This window comes from Schistocerca gregaria, chromosome 7 (assembly GCF_023897955.1).
Source record: "Schistocerca gregaria isolate iqSchGreg1 chromosome 7, iqSchGreg1.2, whole genome shotgun sequence".
In the NCBI taxonomy this organism is placed as follows: Eukaryota; Metazoa; Arthropoda; class Insecta; order Orthoptera; family Acrididae; genus Schistocerca; species Schistocerca gregaria.
The window spans coordinates 98,055,801-98,073,971 of record NC_064926.1 but is presented as its reverse complement, the minus strand read 5'-3'; the positions used below and the strand labels follow the sequence as shown (position 1 = coordinate 98,073,971).

Here is an 18,171-nt window from a genome sequence, read left to right as displayed (position 1 = left end):
TCATTAGGCTTCACCTATCTGCTTTCTTTTTTTGTTTTGTATTTATCCTTGTTGGGAGAAGGAGATCAGCTGAACTTATGATACCAGACGTCGGCTTTGACCCGTGAAGTTCTGACAACGGGACGTATATAGTCATCCATGTGCAAACGTAAAGAAAAAAGACGATTCAAGTAAAAGCCTTTGATACCGCTTCATCAAAATAGAAACAAACTGTCATCTCTCGAGCCAATCTAGATCTCAGGTTAGGAGACAGGTCAGTAGTATATCACGATTTAAGACTTCGCTTTCATATACTTTGGATTGGACGACTCGCGACGAACCCGTCACCTTTCAGGCTAACCTAGGCCTCGCGCTACACTACAAATAAGTCTATCGCCGCGATCTACATTCTGATAAATAATATAGACGCAAAACACTTGCTGTCAGTCTTTTCACTGGTTCCCTAATTGCTTCAAGGCAGGCTGGTTACTTTGGAGAAGACACGACCGATTTCCTACTTCATCCTTGCTTTATTCGAGCTTGTAGTCGATCTCTAATGACCGCATCGTCGACGGGATATAGAACACTCAACTTCTTTCTTCTTTTTGAGGAAACAAATGGACTTTCCATTACAGCAAGATTTAAGTTCCATTTCACTCAATTAAATAACTGCAATCATTTCAGTTCGTAATTTGTGTCTTGTTGTTGTTGTTGTTGTTGTTGTGGCCTTCAGTCCTGAGACTGGTTTGATGCTTCTCTCCGCGCTGCTCTATCCTGTGCAATCTTCTTCATCTCCCGGTACCTACTGCAGCCTACATCCTTCTGAAACTGCTTAGTGTATTCACCTCTTAGTCTCCCTCTACGATTTTTACCCTCCAGTACGAAATTGGTAATCTCTTGATGCCACAGAACATGTTCTACCAACCGATCCCTTCTTCTGGTCAAGTTGTGCCACAAACTCCTCTTCTCCCCAATTCTATTCAGTACCTCCTCATTAGTTATGTGATATACCCATCTAACCTCAGCATTCTTCTGTAGCACCACATTTCGAAAGTTTCTATTCTCGTCTTGTCCAAATTATTTATCGTCCACGTTTCACTTCCATACATGGCTACACTCCATACAAACACTTTCAGAAACGACTTCCTGACACTTAAATCTATACTCGATGTTAACAAATTTCTCTTCCTCAGAAACGCTTTCCTTTGCACTGCCAGTCTACATTTTATATCCTCTCTACTTCGATCACCATCAGTTATTTTGCTCCCCAAATAGCAAAACTCCTATACTACTTTAAGTGTCTCATTTCCTAATCTAATACCCTCAACATCACCCGACTTAATGCGACTACATTCCATTATCCTCGTTTTGCTTTTGTTGACGTTCATCTTATATCCTCCTTTCAAGACACAATTTGTGCCTTATTTAGCGAAATTTAGGAATAGGGAGTCATAATCACCGGCCAGAAGAAATTCTATTTATTCTCTGTTTGTTTGTATATCCTTAGAGCTGTATTTTTGGGTTTTAAATTTAACTGGCTTCAATACCGAAGTCACAAAGTTCCATCTTCTGCCACGAAATGCGGAAATCCTTGTATAACACGTCCACAAATCTAGACCTGACTGTGGGAGAGCTCTGAATTAATTAAGTACGGAGTCAGCTCAGTGTTAAGAGTAACGACGGTATGCGTCTTAAAAAGACAATGCCAGTATCAATGACAGTAGATTTAGAGAAATGACGTAATACCTAGATGACGTAATACCTAGATGACGTAATACCTAGATGACGGCAGCTTGGAGGAGATTCGAACCCCACTCCTCCCAGTGTTATAAACTGTGCGGCGAGGGCAGATAGTTCTAGAAATTCCGAACATCATTCGGTGGCCATCCATTATCAATTCTTTATTCGTTCGCTAGTGGGAGGAAGAACACATACCATTTTTTCAAATAGTAAATGATTTTACTCTGGAAACAACATTTTATCAATATTGTCAAAACATATATCGTCTGATCATCTAATTATGCTCTGCCACGTGTAGATGCTGTGCTGCCCGTAATGAAATACTGACTTTCGTTAATAGTTTCACATTATTACGACGTGAACAGACTGCACTCGTAATTTCACTTTTAAACCACTGTTATCTACGAGGTCGATAAACTTATTGCAACCTGTTCAGATAGCCAGGTGCTCTTCATATGGACTCCCATCCACTGATTTAAATGGCAGTGTAATTAACTCTCGACCTCTCTTCGATAACGGTAAAATGATAAACGTTTGAAAACATCCTGGGGAACAATAAAATGGTTCAAATGGCTCTGAGCACTATGATACTTAACATCTGAGGTCATCAGTTCCCTCCGTTTTTCTAACCAGACGTTATCGTAGGGAATGGATAAGTCACCGTTGTTGCGCAAGTGGTCGTATTTCTTTGTCCGTACATTTACCTCGACCCACAGCAAGCTAGCGGATCGCCGATTAGTTAAAAAATGTGGGTTGGCAGATTTCTACTTTTTGTGGCAAAACTGCCTTGCATTTCTGTGTTTCATAAAGACTGTAACTGGTTTAATTACATTTCCCTTCCTTCTACTGGTGTATGGTCTCCAACTGTTTCCTTCAGTAATCGAGTTAATAATTTTGGAAACGATTTCTCTTTGTAAGGAAGGTTGTGTGATGTCTCAACGGTTCATGAAGAAGAAAAATATAAGATAAGGTCATTGTAAACTGAAGGTAATGGAAGCAGTGACACGTTAGAATTTTCACATTTGCTAGCCTGCCGCACGTACACCGCAACAGATCTCATTTTCGATCCTTCAAATTAGCACATTTCTACAACTGAAATTAAATTCCCTATATGAGTTAACCTTGGTTATGATATGGATGTTACTCTTGTGACATGAAAATATAAATTGGATACTTTTTCTCCAGACCATCTTATGTAACTGAAATTAAATTACTTTAACGTGTGGAAAATGGAATAGGAACTTAAAACGGTATTTTCTAGCAAATAGTGTTTTGGAGGACAACTGATACTGGTTTCGGATGACCTTACTAGACGGTAAATTACAGCATCATCTGCGAACAACCTAAGAGAACTGCTTAGATTGTCACCCAGGTCATTTACATATATCAGGAACAGCAGAGGTCTCAGGACGCTTCCCTGGGGAACACCTGACATCACTTCAGTTTTACTCGATGATTTGCCGTCTATTACTACGAACTGCGACCTTCCTGATAGGAAATCTCGAATCCAGTCGCACAATTGAGACGATACCCCATAGGCCCGCAGCTTGATTAGAAGTCGCTTGCGAGGAAAGGTGTCAAAAGCTTTCCGGATATCTAGAAATACGGAATCAACTTGAGATCCCCTGTCGATAGCGGCCATTACTTCATGCGAATAAAGAGCTATCTGCGTTGCACAAGAACGATGTTTTCTGAAACCATGCTGATTACGTATCAATAGATCGTTCCCTTCGAGGTGATTCATAATGTTTGAATACAGCATATGCTCCAAACTCTACTGCAAACCGACGTCAATAATATAGGTCTGTAGTTAGATGGATTACTCCTACTACCCTTCATAAACACTGGTGCGACCTGAGCAATTTTCCAATCAGTAGATACAGATCTATCGGTGAGCGAGCGGTTGTATATGATTGCTAAGTAGGGAGCTATTGTATCAGCGTAATCTGAAAGGAACCTAATCGGTATACAATCTGGACCTGAAGACTTGCCCGTATGAAGCGATTTGAGTTGCTTCGCAACCCCTAAGGCATCTACTTGTAAGAAACTCATGCTAGCAGCTGTTTGTGTTTCAAATTCTGGAATATTCCATTCGTCTTCCCTGGTGAAGGAATTTCGGAAAACTGCGTTCAATTACTCCGCTTTAGCGGCACAGTCGTCGGTAACAGTACCATCGGCACTGCGCAGCGAAGGTATTGACTGGTCTTTCCGCTTGTATACTTTATATACGACCAGAATTTCTTCGGATTTTCTACCAAATTTCGGGACAATGTCTCGTTGTGGAACCTATTAAAGTGATCTCGCATTGAAGTCCGTGCCAAATTTCGCGAGTCTGTAAATTTTAGCCAATCTTCGGGATTTCGTATTCTTCTGAACTTCGCATGCTTCTTCCGTTGCCTCTGCAACAGCATTTGGACTTGTTTTGTTTACCATGGGGGATCAGTTCCATCTCTTACCAATTTATGAGGTATGAAACTCTCAATTGTTGTTGCTCTTATATCTTTGAATTTGAGCCACATTTCGTCTACATTTGCATAGTCAGTTCGGAAGGAATGGAGATTGTCTCTTAGGAAGGCTTCTAGTGACATCTTATCCGCTTTTTTAAATAAAATTATTTTGCGTTTGTTTCTGGTGTATTTGGGAGAAACGGTATTGAGCCTAGCTACAACGACCTTGTGATCACTAATCCCAGTATCAGTCATGATGCTCTCTATTAGCTCTGGATTGTTTGTGGCTAAGAGATCAAATGTGTTTTAGCAACCATTTACAATTCGCGTGGGTTCGTGGACTAACTGCTCGAAATACTTTTCGGAGATAGCAGGACAATCTCGGAAGATGGTTACTGCCTACCACCGGTTTTGAACAAGTATTTTTGCCAACATATCGATGAAAGGTTGAAGTCCTCGCCAAGTATAACCGTATGAGTGAGGTATTTATTTGTTACGAGACTCAAATTTTCTCTGAACTCTTCACCAACTATATCATGTTGTCTGATGTCTCAACGGTTCACGAAGAAGAAAAATATAAGATAAGGTCATTTTAAACTGAAGGTAAGGGATGCGATGACAGGCACAACCCCTCATTTCTCTCAGTTCCTCAAGACGCCAAAATCTAAAAGTGGTGGTAACGCAACATTATTTTTACAAAATTTCATACCTATTTATTTATCAGCCAGTCAGATCGCGAATTTCAATCCAGACGTTAGAAGTTTCACATTTTCTAGCCTCCCACATGTACACCTTCGCAACAGATCTCATTTTCGATCTCCCAAATTAGCACATTTCTACAACTGAAATTAAATTCCCTATGCAAGTTAACCCTGGTTATGATACGGATGTTACTCTTCTGACATGAATATATACATTGGACACTTTTTCTCCAGACCATCTTATGTAACTGAAATTAAATTGCTTTAACGTGCGAAAAACTGGAATAGAAACTTAACACTTTTTTTTCTAACTAAATGTGTTTTGGAGGACAAACGTCATACTACTTCTTTCTTACTCGTTCTGAGATCAGAGCTAATGAAAGAGAATCTTTGTAAATCGCAGATAATAACCGAAATATGTCGCAACCAGCGAAACGTAGCTCTATTCGTAAGGAAAATGGAGTTATTGCTAAGTGCCGGTTGACGGTGTTGTAGGCAAGGGCGAGAACATCTTCGACCACATGTTCCACACCACGCCCAACTTAACGACGGACGGTACCAACGGCGACGTGGCCTGCGACTCCTACCACAAGTACGAGACCGACATCGAGCTCGCAAGAAACATGAGCGTAAGTATGGGCTCCGACATCGCACCTCTCACTCTAAGACTTCTGTAAGACATGATAGATTCACTTACGAAAATCAACTTACACTGCAACAAGCAGGAAGAGAAAAAATGCGTGAACCTGTACGTGCAGTATACGAAGCTTAACACGTTGCATAAAGGCGAGACTGTGATCTTGGGAACGACAGGGAAATGCCCACAGGTCATTCAGTCAACCGTGTTCAACCGAAGGTTAGTACAATGTGCACCGACGAAGATAAGACACAAGTGTAAATTTGGTGTTCCCACTTCTTTGGTCTCAAGTGGACTGATAAGATAAGGGATGAGGAGCTTCTCTGCAGAATCGGCGAAGAAAGGAACATTTCGAAAACACTGACAAGAACAAGGGACAGGCGGACAGTACGTGTGTTAAGACATCAGAGAAAAACTCCACAGCAGCAAAGGGAGATTTTGAGAGTAAAAACTGTAGCGGAAGATAGAGATTAGAATAAATCAAACAAATAATTGAGGACGTTGGGCGTTGTATGCAAGGTCTGCTCTAAGATGAAGGGGTCGGCAAAGAAGACTGATGTCTCAAAATATAAAATTAAATTAAATGAAAGTTTAAAAATAAAAAAGCTGTCAAACAAACCAAGACGAGTTGCATTACTCCCGCCACCTTTATTGTGTAGTAGTACAGGAGAATGAAAGTCGATTTGGTGTTGTTGTTGTGGTCTTCAGTCCTGAGACTGGTTTGATGCAGCTCTCCATGCTACTCTATCCTGTGCAATCTTCTTCATCTCCCGGTACCTACTGCAGCCTACATCCTTCTGAAACTGCTTAGTGTATTCATCTCTTGGTCTCCCTCTACGATTTTTACCCTCCAGTACGAAATTGGTAATCTCTTGATGCCACAGAACATGTTCTACCAACCGATCCCTTCTTCTGGTCAAGTTGTGCCACAAACTTCTCTTCTCCCCAATTCTATTCAATACCTCCTCATTAGTTATGTGATATACCCAGCTAACCTCAGCATTCTTCTGTAGCACCACATTTCGAAAGTTTCTATTCTCGTCTTGTCCAAACTATTTATCGTCCACGTTTCACTTCCATACATGGCTACACTCCATACAAATACTTTCAGAAACGACTTCCTGACACTTAAATCTATACTCGATGTTAACAAATTTCTCTTCTTCAGAAACGCTTTCCTTTGCACTGCCAGTCTACATTTTATATCCTCTCTACTTCGATCACCATCAGTTATTTTGCTCCCCAAATAGCAAAACTCCTATACTACTTTAAGTGTCTCATTTCCTAATCGAAATCCCTCAGCATCACCTGACTTAATTCGACTTCATTCCATTACCCTCGTTTTGCTTTAGATAATGTTCATCTTATATCCTTCTTTCAAGACACTGTACATTCCATTCAACTGCTCTTCCAAGTCCTTTGCTGTCTCTGACAGAATTACAATGTCATCGGCGAATCTCAAAGTTTTTTTCTTCTCCATGGATTTTAATACCTACACCGCATTTTTCTTTTGTTTCCTTCACTGCTTGCTCAATATATATGTGGAATAACATCGGGGAGAGACTACAACCCTGTCTCACTCCCTTCCCAACCGCTTCTTCCCTTTCATGCCCCTCGACTCTTATAACTGCCATCTGGTATCTGTACAAATTGTAAGTAGCATTTTGCTCCCTGTATTTTACCCCTGCCACCTTCATAATTTGAAAGAGCATTCCAGTCAACATGGTCAAAAACTGATCTTCCCCGAGGTCGACTTCTACTTGTTTTCCCAATCCCCTACAACCATGACTTATTAAAAACTGATAGTTTGGTTATTTTCACTTCTGTCAACACCTGCTTTGTTTGAGATTGGAATTATTATATTCTTCTTGAAGTCTGAGGATATTTCGCCTGTGTCATACATCTTTCTCACCAGATGAAAGAGTTTTGTAAGGACTGGCTCTCCCAAGGCTGTCAGTAGTTCTAATGGAATGTTGTCTACTCCCGGGGCCTTGTTTCGACACAGGTCTTTCAGTGCTCTGTCAAACTCTTCACGCAGTATCATATCTACCATTTCATCTTCATCTACATCCTCTTCCATTTCCATAGTATTGTCCTCAAGTACATCGCCCCTTTATAGACCCTCTATATAATCCTTCCACCTTTCTGCTTCTCCTTCTTTGCTTAGAACTTGGTTTCCACGCTCCGATCCGTAGAGCGGTAGTCCCCGCCAATAGATCTGAATGGGGGACTATTTTACCTTCGGAATATTTTACCCAAGAGGACGCCATCATCATTTAATCATACAGTAAAGCTGCATGCCCACGGGAAAATTACGGCTGTAGTTTCCCCTTGCTTTGAGCCGTTCGCAGTACCAGCACAGCGAGGCCGTTTTGGTTAGTGTTACAAGGCCAGATCAGTCAATCATCCAGACTGTTGCCCGTGCAACTACTGAAAAGGCTGCTGCCCCTCTTCAAGAACCACACGTTTGTCTGGGCTCTCAACAGATACCCCTCTGTTGTGGTTACATCTACGGTACGGCTATCTGTATCGTTGAGGCACGCAAGCCTCCCCACCAACGGCAAGGTCCATGGTTCATGGGGGGGGGGGGGGGGGGAGGATTTTGTGTTATGTTATGTTTATCATATTGATAGGCTTTTGGATACGTCTTGAGGAGAGGAAAGTGCACACCGAATAAGGAAAGAACACTTCTGTTTAAAAAGACATGCCTCTGTTCATTATTTACGTAGCGAACGTAGTTCCAAGAAATACAACAATGCTGGTTAGCGTCCCCAAGGTGTTTCTCATTTTCCTACCAGAAAAAAAAAAATTGGATGGTGAAGATAAATAGAGCGTTCAGATATTAAAATGTGCAAGAATAGCAGAGATAATGCACGTCAACTTCTAGATATGAATGCAAGTATAATGTCATTTTCACGCTGCAGCAGTGTGTGCACTGTTATGAAACTTCCTGGCAGATGAAAACGGCGTGCTAGGAAGTTTCGTATCAGTGCACACTCCGCTGCTGAACGAAAATTTCATTTTGGAAACATTCCCCCAAGCTGTGGCTAAGCTATGTCTGCACAGTATCCTTTCTTCCAGAAGTGCTAGTTCTGCAAGGTTCGCAGAGGAGCTTCTGTGAAGTTTGGGAGGTAAGAGACGAGGTACTGGCAGAATTAAGCTGTGAGGACGGGCCGTGAGTCGTGCTCGCGTAGCTCAGTCACAGTTCCGTTCCAGCCGCGCTAGCGAGTGGACGCTGTTGACTGTTGCGCCGCACCTCTGTGTTTACGTCTCTGTACTTGTGCTTCGCCGAGTGCTGTCCCTCCCTTAATCTGCGTGTTCGCTCCTGTTCCTTGTGATCTGATCGCTCCTGCTGGTCATGCTGCTGCTACTTGGAATTTCGGTTGTTTAACCGAAATTGCCTCGCTCGATTAACCAGGGCTACAAACCTCAGGAACAATATTCTGGTATTTGCTTTTGACAAGGAATCCCTTCCTGGTCAGCCGATATCCCTGGAAACATATGACTGGATTACACAGGTAATTGGTCTCCATTCTGAAACCATCCATACCTGGCAACTGGATCAGGAAAAATACTGCGTTTTTGTCAATTTATTCAGTGTTGCGACTGTTGATAAAGTATTACGAAAGTGCGGTTATGAAGTACATTTTGTGCATAGAAATGGTTATAACAGTATTACAAGAGTAATGATGAGATTAAGGAAGCTTTTTCAAACTACGGAGACGTGAAATCAATTGCAAATGAAAGATGGTCACCTCGCTTTAAACTGCAATGTTTCAACGGGGTCCGCTGTGTAGCGATGGACGTTAAGACAAATATTCCGTCTCACAGAACTGTTTGTGGGTGTATGCCACAAATTATTTATACAGGTCAGGAAGCTTTATGTCACATATGTAACGAAACAGGCCACTGCATGCAGGAATGTCCGTGACAAACTGTTGTTCTTAAAAGTGATTTGATACGGCGTCAGAAACTTACCTTAAATGATGTGTTACCAAAGAATAGCCCGGATCAACTGGTTGAGGATGATAACGCAGCGGGAGAAGCTGATGTCTCCCTTCACAATAACAGTCAATTTCCCCCGTTAACGACAAAGGGGAACCCTGTCACCACTACTCGTGAAAATGAAATGTTGTTGTGGTCTTCAGTCCTGAGACTGGTTTCACGCAGCTCTACATGCTACTCATCTCCCAGTACCTACCGCAACCTACATCCTTCTGAATCTGCTTAGTCTATTCATCTATTTGTCTCCCTCTACGATTTTTACCCTGAACGCTGCCCTCCAATACTAAATTGGTGATCCCTTGATGCCTCAGAACATGTCCTACCAACCGATCCCTTCTTGTAGTAAAGTTGTGCCACAAACTTCTCTTCTCCCCAATCCTATTCAATACCTCCTCATTAGTTATGTGATCTACCAATCAAATCTTCAGCATTCTTCTGCAGCACCACATTTCGAAAGCTTCTATTCTCTTCTTGTCCAAATTATTTATCGTCCATGTTTCACTTCCATAAATGGCTACACTCCATACAAACACTTTCAGAAACGACTTCCTGACACTTAAATCTATACTCTATGTTAACAAATTTTTCTTCAGATACGCTTTCCTTGCCATTGCCAGTCTACATTTTATATCCTCTCTACTTCGACCACCATCCGTTATTTTGCTACCCAAATAGCAAAACTCGTTTACTACTTTAAGTGTCTCATTTCCTAATCTAATTCCCTCAGCATCACCCGACTTAATTCGACTACATTCCATTATCCTCGTTTTGCTTTTGTTGATGTTCATCTTGTACACTCCTTTCAAGACACTGTCCATTCCGTTACACTGCTCTTCCAAGTCCTTTGCTATTTCTGACAGAATTACAATGTCATCGGCGAACCTCGAAGTTTTTATTTCTTCTCCATGGATTTTAATACCTACTCCGAATTTTTCTTTTGTTTCCTTCATTGCTTTCTCTATATACAGATTGAATAGCATCGGGCATAGGCTACAACCCTGTCTCACTCCCTTCCCAACCACTGCTTCCCTTTCATGCCTCTCTACTCTTATAACTGCCCTCTGGTTTCTGTACAAATTGTAAATAGCCTTTCGCTCCCTGTATTTTACCCCTGCCACCTTTAGAATTTGGAACAGAGTATTCCGATCAACATTGTCAAAAGCTTTCTCTAAGAGTACAAATGCTACAAATGTAGGTTTGCCTTTCTTTAATCTATCTTCTAAGATAAGTCGTAGGGTCAGTATTGCCTCCCGTGTACCAACATTTCTACGGAAACCAAACTGATCTTCCCCGAGGTCGGCTTCAACCAGTTTTTCCATTCTGTCTGTAAAGAATTCGCGTTGGTATTTTGCAGCTGTGACTTATTAAACTGGTAGTTCGGTAATTTTCACATCTGTCAACACCTGCTTTCTTTGGGATTGGGATTATTATATTCTTCTTGAATTCTGAGGGTATTTCACCTGTCTCATACATCTTGCTCGTCAGATGGTAGAGTTTTGTCAGCTCCCAAGGCTGTCAGTAATTCTAAAGGAATGTTGTCTACTCCGGGGGCCTTGTTTCGGCTTAGGGCTTTCAGTGCTGAAATGCAACGAAAAAAAATACTTCTGGAGGCAACCGATAGTTGTTGAGAGGACGAGCTGTCCTGTACAGCTCCCTCAGTTCGCAAGCAAAAACAGTGCGATGAGGAGGCAGAGGAACAGGAAGGCAGAATGCGAATGGAAACTGATGAACAGAAAGGTAATAACCATATGGTGCCAGAAAATGAAGTGGGTGTCGTCAGTCTTAATTTGCAAGAAACAACAGGTGAAGTAGCAGACTGCAAAGATCAGCAACTATCTTTTAGTAAACAAATTCAAGGAGAGGTTGCAAAACTGCCGTCTCCATTTTTTTCCCTCGATCAGGAAGTAAATGGAATGAGGCCATCAAAACACTGAACATGAGAAAAGTCGAAGCATGGAAGAACTTGGCTGATATATTCAAGACCGGATGGGTGCCTCAACTGTTCAAGATCGCACACACATTAGCAATCCTCAAATCTGGAAAGCCAGTACATGACCCCTCAAGTTACCGGCCAACTGCACTGCTGAGCGTGTGCTTCAAACTACTGGAACGACTCGTCCATAACAGAGTACAAGGAATAATAAACAACGTAACGGCCGGCCGCGGTGGTCTACCGGTTCTAGGTGCGCAGTCCGGAACCGCGCGAGTGCTACGGTCGCAGGTTCGAATCCTGCCTCGGGCATGGATGTGTGTGATGTCCTTGGGTTAGTTAGGTTTAAGTAGTTCTAAGTTCTAGGGGACTGATGACCACAGATGTTACGTCCCATAGTGCTGAGAGCCATTTGAACCAAACAACGTAACCCCAACATATCAAGCTGGATTCAGAAGCAAGAGGAGCTGCTGTGAGCGGGTCATAGCATTGACATCCTACATTGAGGCTGGATTGCAAAATAAACTATGGACATGAGTGCCGTTTGTTGATCTGTCAGCAACATATGACACAGTATGGCTAGATGGACTCCTGCTGAAGTTAAAAAAGCATGTTCCAAGTAAGAAACTGAGACACATGTGGGAAATATGTTAAACAACCGTTACTTCAAGTTTAGCAAATCGTTTACCTTGAAAAATGGGTACCCACAAGGGTCCGTCCTAGCACCCCTTCTTTTCAATCTGTACACCAGTGACTTGCCAAACACTGCTAGAGAAGTGCTACGCCGACGACCTTGCCAAACCAGCACACTCGAGAAAGGAGGAACTATGTTATCTAGAGACTTAGAAATTCTCAATACATACTACAAAGCTCATTCCATCTAAACAACAGAATTGCAAACCAGCAGCTGAATGTGAGCTTCCGCCGACAAAAGGTTAGACATAATTTGTAGCCTAAATACCTTGGTGCCACTCTAGATCGGTCTCTAACGTATAAAAACCACTTGAAAAAAAAAGCCGAAAACTAAAGACCCGAAACAACATCGTAAAGAAACTAGCTTCTACAACATGGGATGCCGACGCTTCGACTCTACGTACTACGGTACTTACGCTGGTGTGCTCCGTTGCCGATTACTGTGCTCCAGTGTGGCAACATGGTGCCCACACGAGCAAGCTGGACGTACAGCTGAACAAGTGAACGAGGATTATTACCGGCACATTAAAATCCACTCCAATCTCCTGGCTGCAAGCCGACAGCAAATTCTCGCCACCTGAATTACGACATTAAGAAGCAACCAACCGAGAATGGAGTTAACTACACCACCCCGACTACCCACAAGACCCCCCAATTAATACAATCTTAAACAACCCTCCCTCAGACCGCTTAAAATCTCGCAATCCACTGTGGCATAATGGAAGGAACGATGAGAAGTTCGACATTAAAGAAGAGTGGTGTAAGAGGTCGAATGCTGCAACAACAGCACATCAAGGTGATCGAGACCCAGCTGCCAGCCTACCAGGATTTCATCTGCAGAGAAGTGACTGGATAAGACTCAATAGAATAAGAACTGGCCACACGAGATGCACAAGTGAGGACTCCGAGATTCTCCAGCCTGTGATTGTGGGACCCAAGAACAAATTGTTCAACATATTGTTAGAGACTGTCCTCAGAGGAAATACCATATAGTGACTTCATTAATGCTACACCCTGTGCTGTTAGTTGGATTCAATTGTTAGACATTGAACTATGATTAAATGTATCCGTCTTATTTTTAACTTTCAATTATATCAGTTAAAGTAGTCAGTAATATCATGTTAGTAATTTTCACAATTTAAAAATGTGTATAACATTTGTGCCAAAAGTAAAACTAAACTATACTTAAACATTTAACTAGATAGGCAAGTAAAATTAAACTTTATGTACCTGTCAATGTTTGCTGTTGTTGCCATACGATAAATAAATAAATAACTATATAGTGACAGCGCAAGGAATTTTTCTACGAAACCGCAAGAAGTTCTAATGTCGGATTTAGTCATTCCCGGTTATGTCGGTTACATTAACGTGTCTCACGAAACGAGTGTTGGAACAGCTGTTTTGGTGAGGGAAGGGATTCCAGTAAGTGAGGTGGAACGACTGGAATCCGGAAGGGAATAGGACTAAATATTTATGATGGGACTATCATCAACTTGTATGCTTCTTCAGGAAGTTCTTGCCGAGCTGACAGGGCACGTTTCTTCAAAGATGAACTGATCTACTTGTTAAGGAAAAATCCAAGATAGTTATTACTTGTGATTTTAATTGTGTTTTAAATCGAAAAGTTCGGTAACCTAATTTTAATTTCTCAAATGAATTATAACAACTAGTTACTGGTTTAGAATTAAAGGATGTATGGGAAATCAAATACCCCTCCATTTTAGAGTTCACTTATGTCACGGCAACATCTCGTTTCAGAATTGATAGATTATATATTTCTAAAAATCTTGAAACTTCTGTGAAAATAGTAGAAACCATTCCTACGTACTTTTCAGAACATTCAAGTGTCTTAGCTCGCATAAATCTAACAATATAGCCAGTTCGCCGGTTCAAGAATCAGAGAAATTTGAACATTTCCTTGTTAGTAAGTCATCATTTAGAAGACGTGATTAAAGAAATATGGGCAGTATGCCTGCGTGCTCGTAGTAGATATGCCACTGCTGTCGACTGGTGGGTCAAAGCCAAAGTTGAGGAAGATTCTTATTCAATACAGTGCCCAGAGCGCAAGAGAAATGAAATGCACTATAGGATATTACTATTCGGTTTTGAGGGATCTATATGATAAGGTCTCAGCAGGTTCCTTACGTCGGATAGCAGACCTAAAAAAAGGCAAAGCCAAGTTACTTAATATCAAGACAAATCAAATGGAGTTGTTGAAAACAAAATCAATGGCAAATTCGGTGTCAGAAGACGAAACTACTTCCCTGTATCATTTAGTGAAGCATACGAAAAACGGAAGGACTTATAGATGAAATTCGAACAAAAAACGGTACGATTCTCAGAATCCAGCAGGATATCATGGGCGAGATTTATCGCTATTATTGCGAGCTATATTCTGTAGATCAACGTAGTGACGGATCCTTGGAAGAATTTATTGACATCCTAGCCCCACAGCTGACAGAAGAAGACAACAAAAATTTTCTCGAGATAGTCAGTGAAGAGGACATGTATGAGACTCTGTGCGCCTCACCACTAAAAAAGTCCCCGGGACCGGATGGCCTGCCGGCAGAGTTTTACACCCGTAACTAGCAAATAGTGGGTGCGAAAATCACGGACATTGTAAATGAAGTTATTCAGGGTAAAATGATTCCGACTGAGTTTAAGGATAGTAAAATTGTTCTCGTGCCAAAAAATAATGGAAACAAAGATTTAAATAATTTTCGTCCTGTTTCACTGCTGAATCCTGATTATAAATTAATAGCTAGAATAGTAAACAAGAGAATTTCATGCCTTACAGATAAAATTATTAGTAAACATCAGAACTGCGTGCAAGGCAGAACCACTTTTCATAATGCAGCAGAATTCAGGGATATCATTGCAATAACTTCTGTAACAATCACAAAGTGTGCTCTATGTCATTTTTTTAGGTTTTTGTAAGCCTTCGATGTAGTAAATCATGAATATCTTCTACACACATTGAAGAAAATAGGTTTAAACGATAGCGTCATACAGTTGATAAAGAACATAGCAACTGGGATAAATGCCAAAATAGCGGTGAACTGTCAACAATAAAAGGAAGTCCTCTGCCCATGCCACTCTTCTCCATTTCACTTGAACCTTTCTTCCGACGTGTCCATGCTAGATTAAAAGGCTTAACATTATCAGGAAATAAAACAGTTATAAGAGGCTATGCTGACGATATAGGGATTATTATAAGGAATAACGAAGAGGTAAGCACGCTAGCAGCAGTGATTGATACGTACTGTAGAGCATCTGGAGCCAATGCAGACGAAAAAAGTAAGATGTTAAATCTCAGAGGTTTTGATAATATCGCCGTCGCGTGGGCAAAATTAGTCCGACTACATAAAACACTTGGAATCACCCCGACAGCATACCCGATGAAAATGACGGCTTTAAATTGGAAAGTTGCAGCAGATAAAGTGCAAGGAACCATTGTAGAGAATTTAACTCGATATATGAACCAAGTTCAAAGAACAAAGTACATCAACTTATGCATCCTTGCTAAAGCTTATTATACGGCCCAGCTGTTTCCAATACAGAAAATGACAGCCGGGAGATAACTTCCAGAATCACAAACTTTTTGTGGAAAAGTAAATTTTTCAGAGTAGTAGGCACTTTAGACCCTAAAAAGGGTGGACTAGGCTTAACTGATATAACGGATAAAGCCTCTGCACTTTTTATGAAAAGGCAAGTTAATTTAATAAGAGAATCGCGAGAAAGCTTAACCACCGAACGTTTCGAGATCACTAAAACTCGAAGCCTACTTCCCCCGATTGATAGGCAGGATATCAACAGTCGCTTACAGCATGTGAAAGTTTTCTATGTTGAGTTCAGTTATGTAAGTGCCGAAATCAGACATTCACGACACTTGACGTCAAGAGCCATAACGCGGGAACGAAGGAAAAGCGAAGGAAGGAAGAAAATAGAACGGCAGTTTCCAAACATTGATTGGACTGAGATTTGGAAAACATTAGTTCTAATGTTCTCACGTCTAATATAAAAATGTCATGGTACAAGACAGTCAACAACATAGCAATGCCATCTCGTTGACTCAGTAATTCATAGATGCACTTGCAGCGCTCACATGAATAGTTGGAAGTGGATCCGAGAGCAAACAGCTCTGATTACAACCACATCCCCTGAGAGTATACCGCTGTCATTGATGCACAGGCCTGAAACACGCTGTCTCCCAGAGGCAAAAAGTAATGGTGTGTACTGATTGCTGGGAAATTTTGTTAATTACGTCATTAACAATCTAGGATCCGACAGCACCATAGAGTTCAAGGTACACATGCTGTGTGAATACCACAACAGTAGAAGGTATTCGAATCACAAGAAAAAGTTCGGTAATATGTTAAAAATTATATTTGAAGTCATGGGCATTGGTTAATATAAAAAAAAGACGATGTTGACAGTAATGTCTTATGGTTATCTTAAGGATATTATTTATATTTTTACTGTAAATTTTTGTGTGCGCTTTTTCTTCTTCAGAAAGTAGTTTTTGAAATTTTTAAGCAAAGGTACAGAACTTATATGACAGTCAGATTGTGTTTCCAATAGTGTCCAAAAAAGAAAAAAAAAAAAAAGCTGCGTTATCGGCTTACAGTATAAGTACGAAAATTGACAATTTTTATGGAAATGTCTTTATCGACTGGTTAAAACAATAATACTGTATCTGATACAGTGTAATATTCAATGGCTGGCAAATTGCCCTGTTCATTTTTGCACTGTGATGTGTAAGTCAGTTTTTCAGTGAAAGACCTATTATATAGGTCTGATCACTACAGATAATTAACACTCCATTAACGTCCAGAAAGTGTAGTTGGAAGGCTAGTCCACTTTATAACATCACTTTTTCGCCATTCTCAAGTATTTAAGAGATAGTCTAATGTGATTATTAAATTGTTTTTATGTGCGATGGGCATAAATCTTCCACATTCTGTATAAGTTTTTATTACTTCCCTATAGTTGTGTGAAATGAGATAACTAGTCCGACTGATCTGAGAAGGTTAAAGATCAGTTTCTTTCCTTAACCTGTCTCTCACGGAGACTATTTCCTTGTGTACATTAATATATTAAAAATCATTCGACAAACTTGCTGGTAAATCCTATTACTGCTTCTGTAAAGATTGGAGCACAAGAAATTCTAAGAGCAGTTTTTTATTTATTCATGTTTGAAGAAGTTTGAATGTCTTCAAAAAATTTTCCTGATGTTCAGATTAATTCTTTCTGCTAATTTAGACAGTAACACAATCTTCCGTTGTATTTCTTTAACATCGGCTTAATTGCAATGATCACTGTTTTTGTTTCAATCATTTCATGTATAATGTGTGTGCATGGTTAGTAGATGTGCTTAGTATGTATTTGCAATGTGTAATATTGTTCCTTCAATGAATGCTTTAAAAAAAGTAGCTAGAACACATGCCCGAGAAAGACAAAGGTCCCGAGTTAGTTTCATGAATGCAAGAGTACGTGGCAAACAGATGAAGGCTCACAATGTGTGATGATGTGTTAATGACATACAGTTTACAGCAGAGTGCTACTGAGATACGATCTACACGAACATACAGAGTAATCAGTATTATGAAAGCAAAGATAAAACACATGTAGAGAAAATACAGTATTTTATAAAGAAGCAACCCAAGAAACATCCATAACAGCCAGTACACACATTGAATCACCAGTCAGCCGTTGAATATGTTACGATAGAAGTTTATTACAAATTCTCAATCATAATTCTGCCAAAGTGTGACTTAACGTTCCCGCTATAATTAGCGCAAGGAAAAAAGAGAGCTGCGGAAGTGTTGGGCCCACGAAAAATTCACTAGTTCCGCAATAAAGCCTGAGGTGCTTGTCGCAAAACGGTTAGCATCAGTGGTTGCAAGTTCGTACCGGAAGCAACTGGAATATTTACACGCCCCTCTAAAACAAGGAGTAGGCTGCAGTTGTACGAATAATAATAGTGAAAGTTTTCGTTAGTGACTCAAACGTATGATGAGAAGCGTGAGCGTGGTGTCC

The 18,171-nt window shown here is 40.7% G+C and overlaps 1 protein-coding gene across 1 annotated transcript in view; it reads left to right on the top strand.

Moving 5' to 3' along the window:
- LOC126281791 (myrosinase 1-like) overlaps positions 1-18,171 on the top strand; it is a 121,538-nt gene that overhangs the window by 19,433 nt on the left and 83,934 nt on the right. Inside the window, exon 2 of the mRNA XM_049981004.1 lies at positions 5,363-5,496. Within this exon, the coding sequence (XP_049836961.1) occupies positions 5,363-5,496 (134 nt within the window). The remainder of the gene's footprint in view (positions 1-5,362; positions 5,497-18,171) is intronic.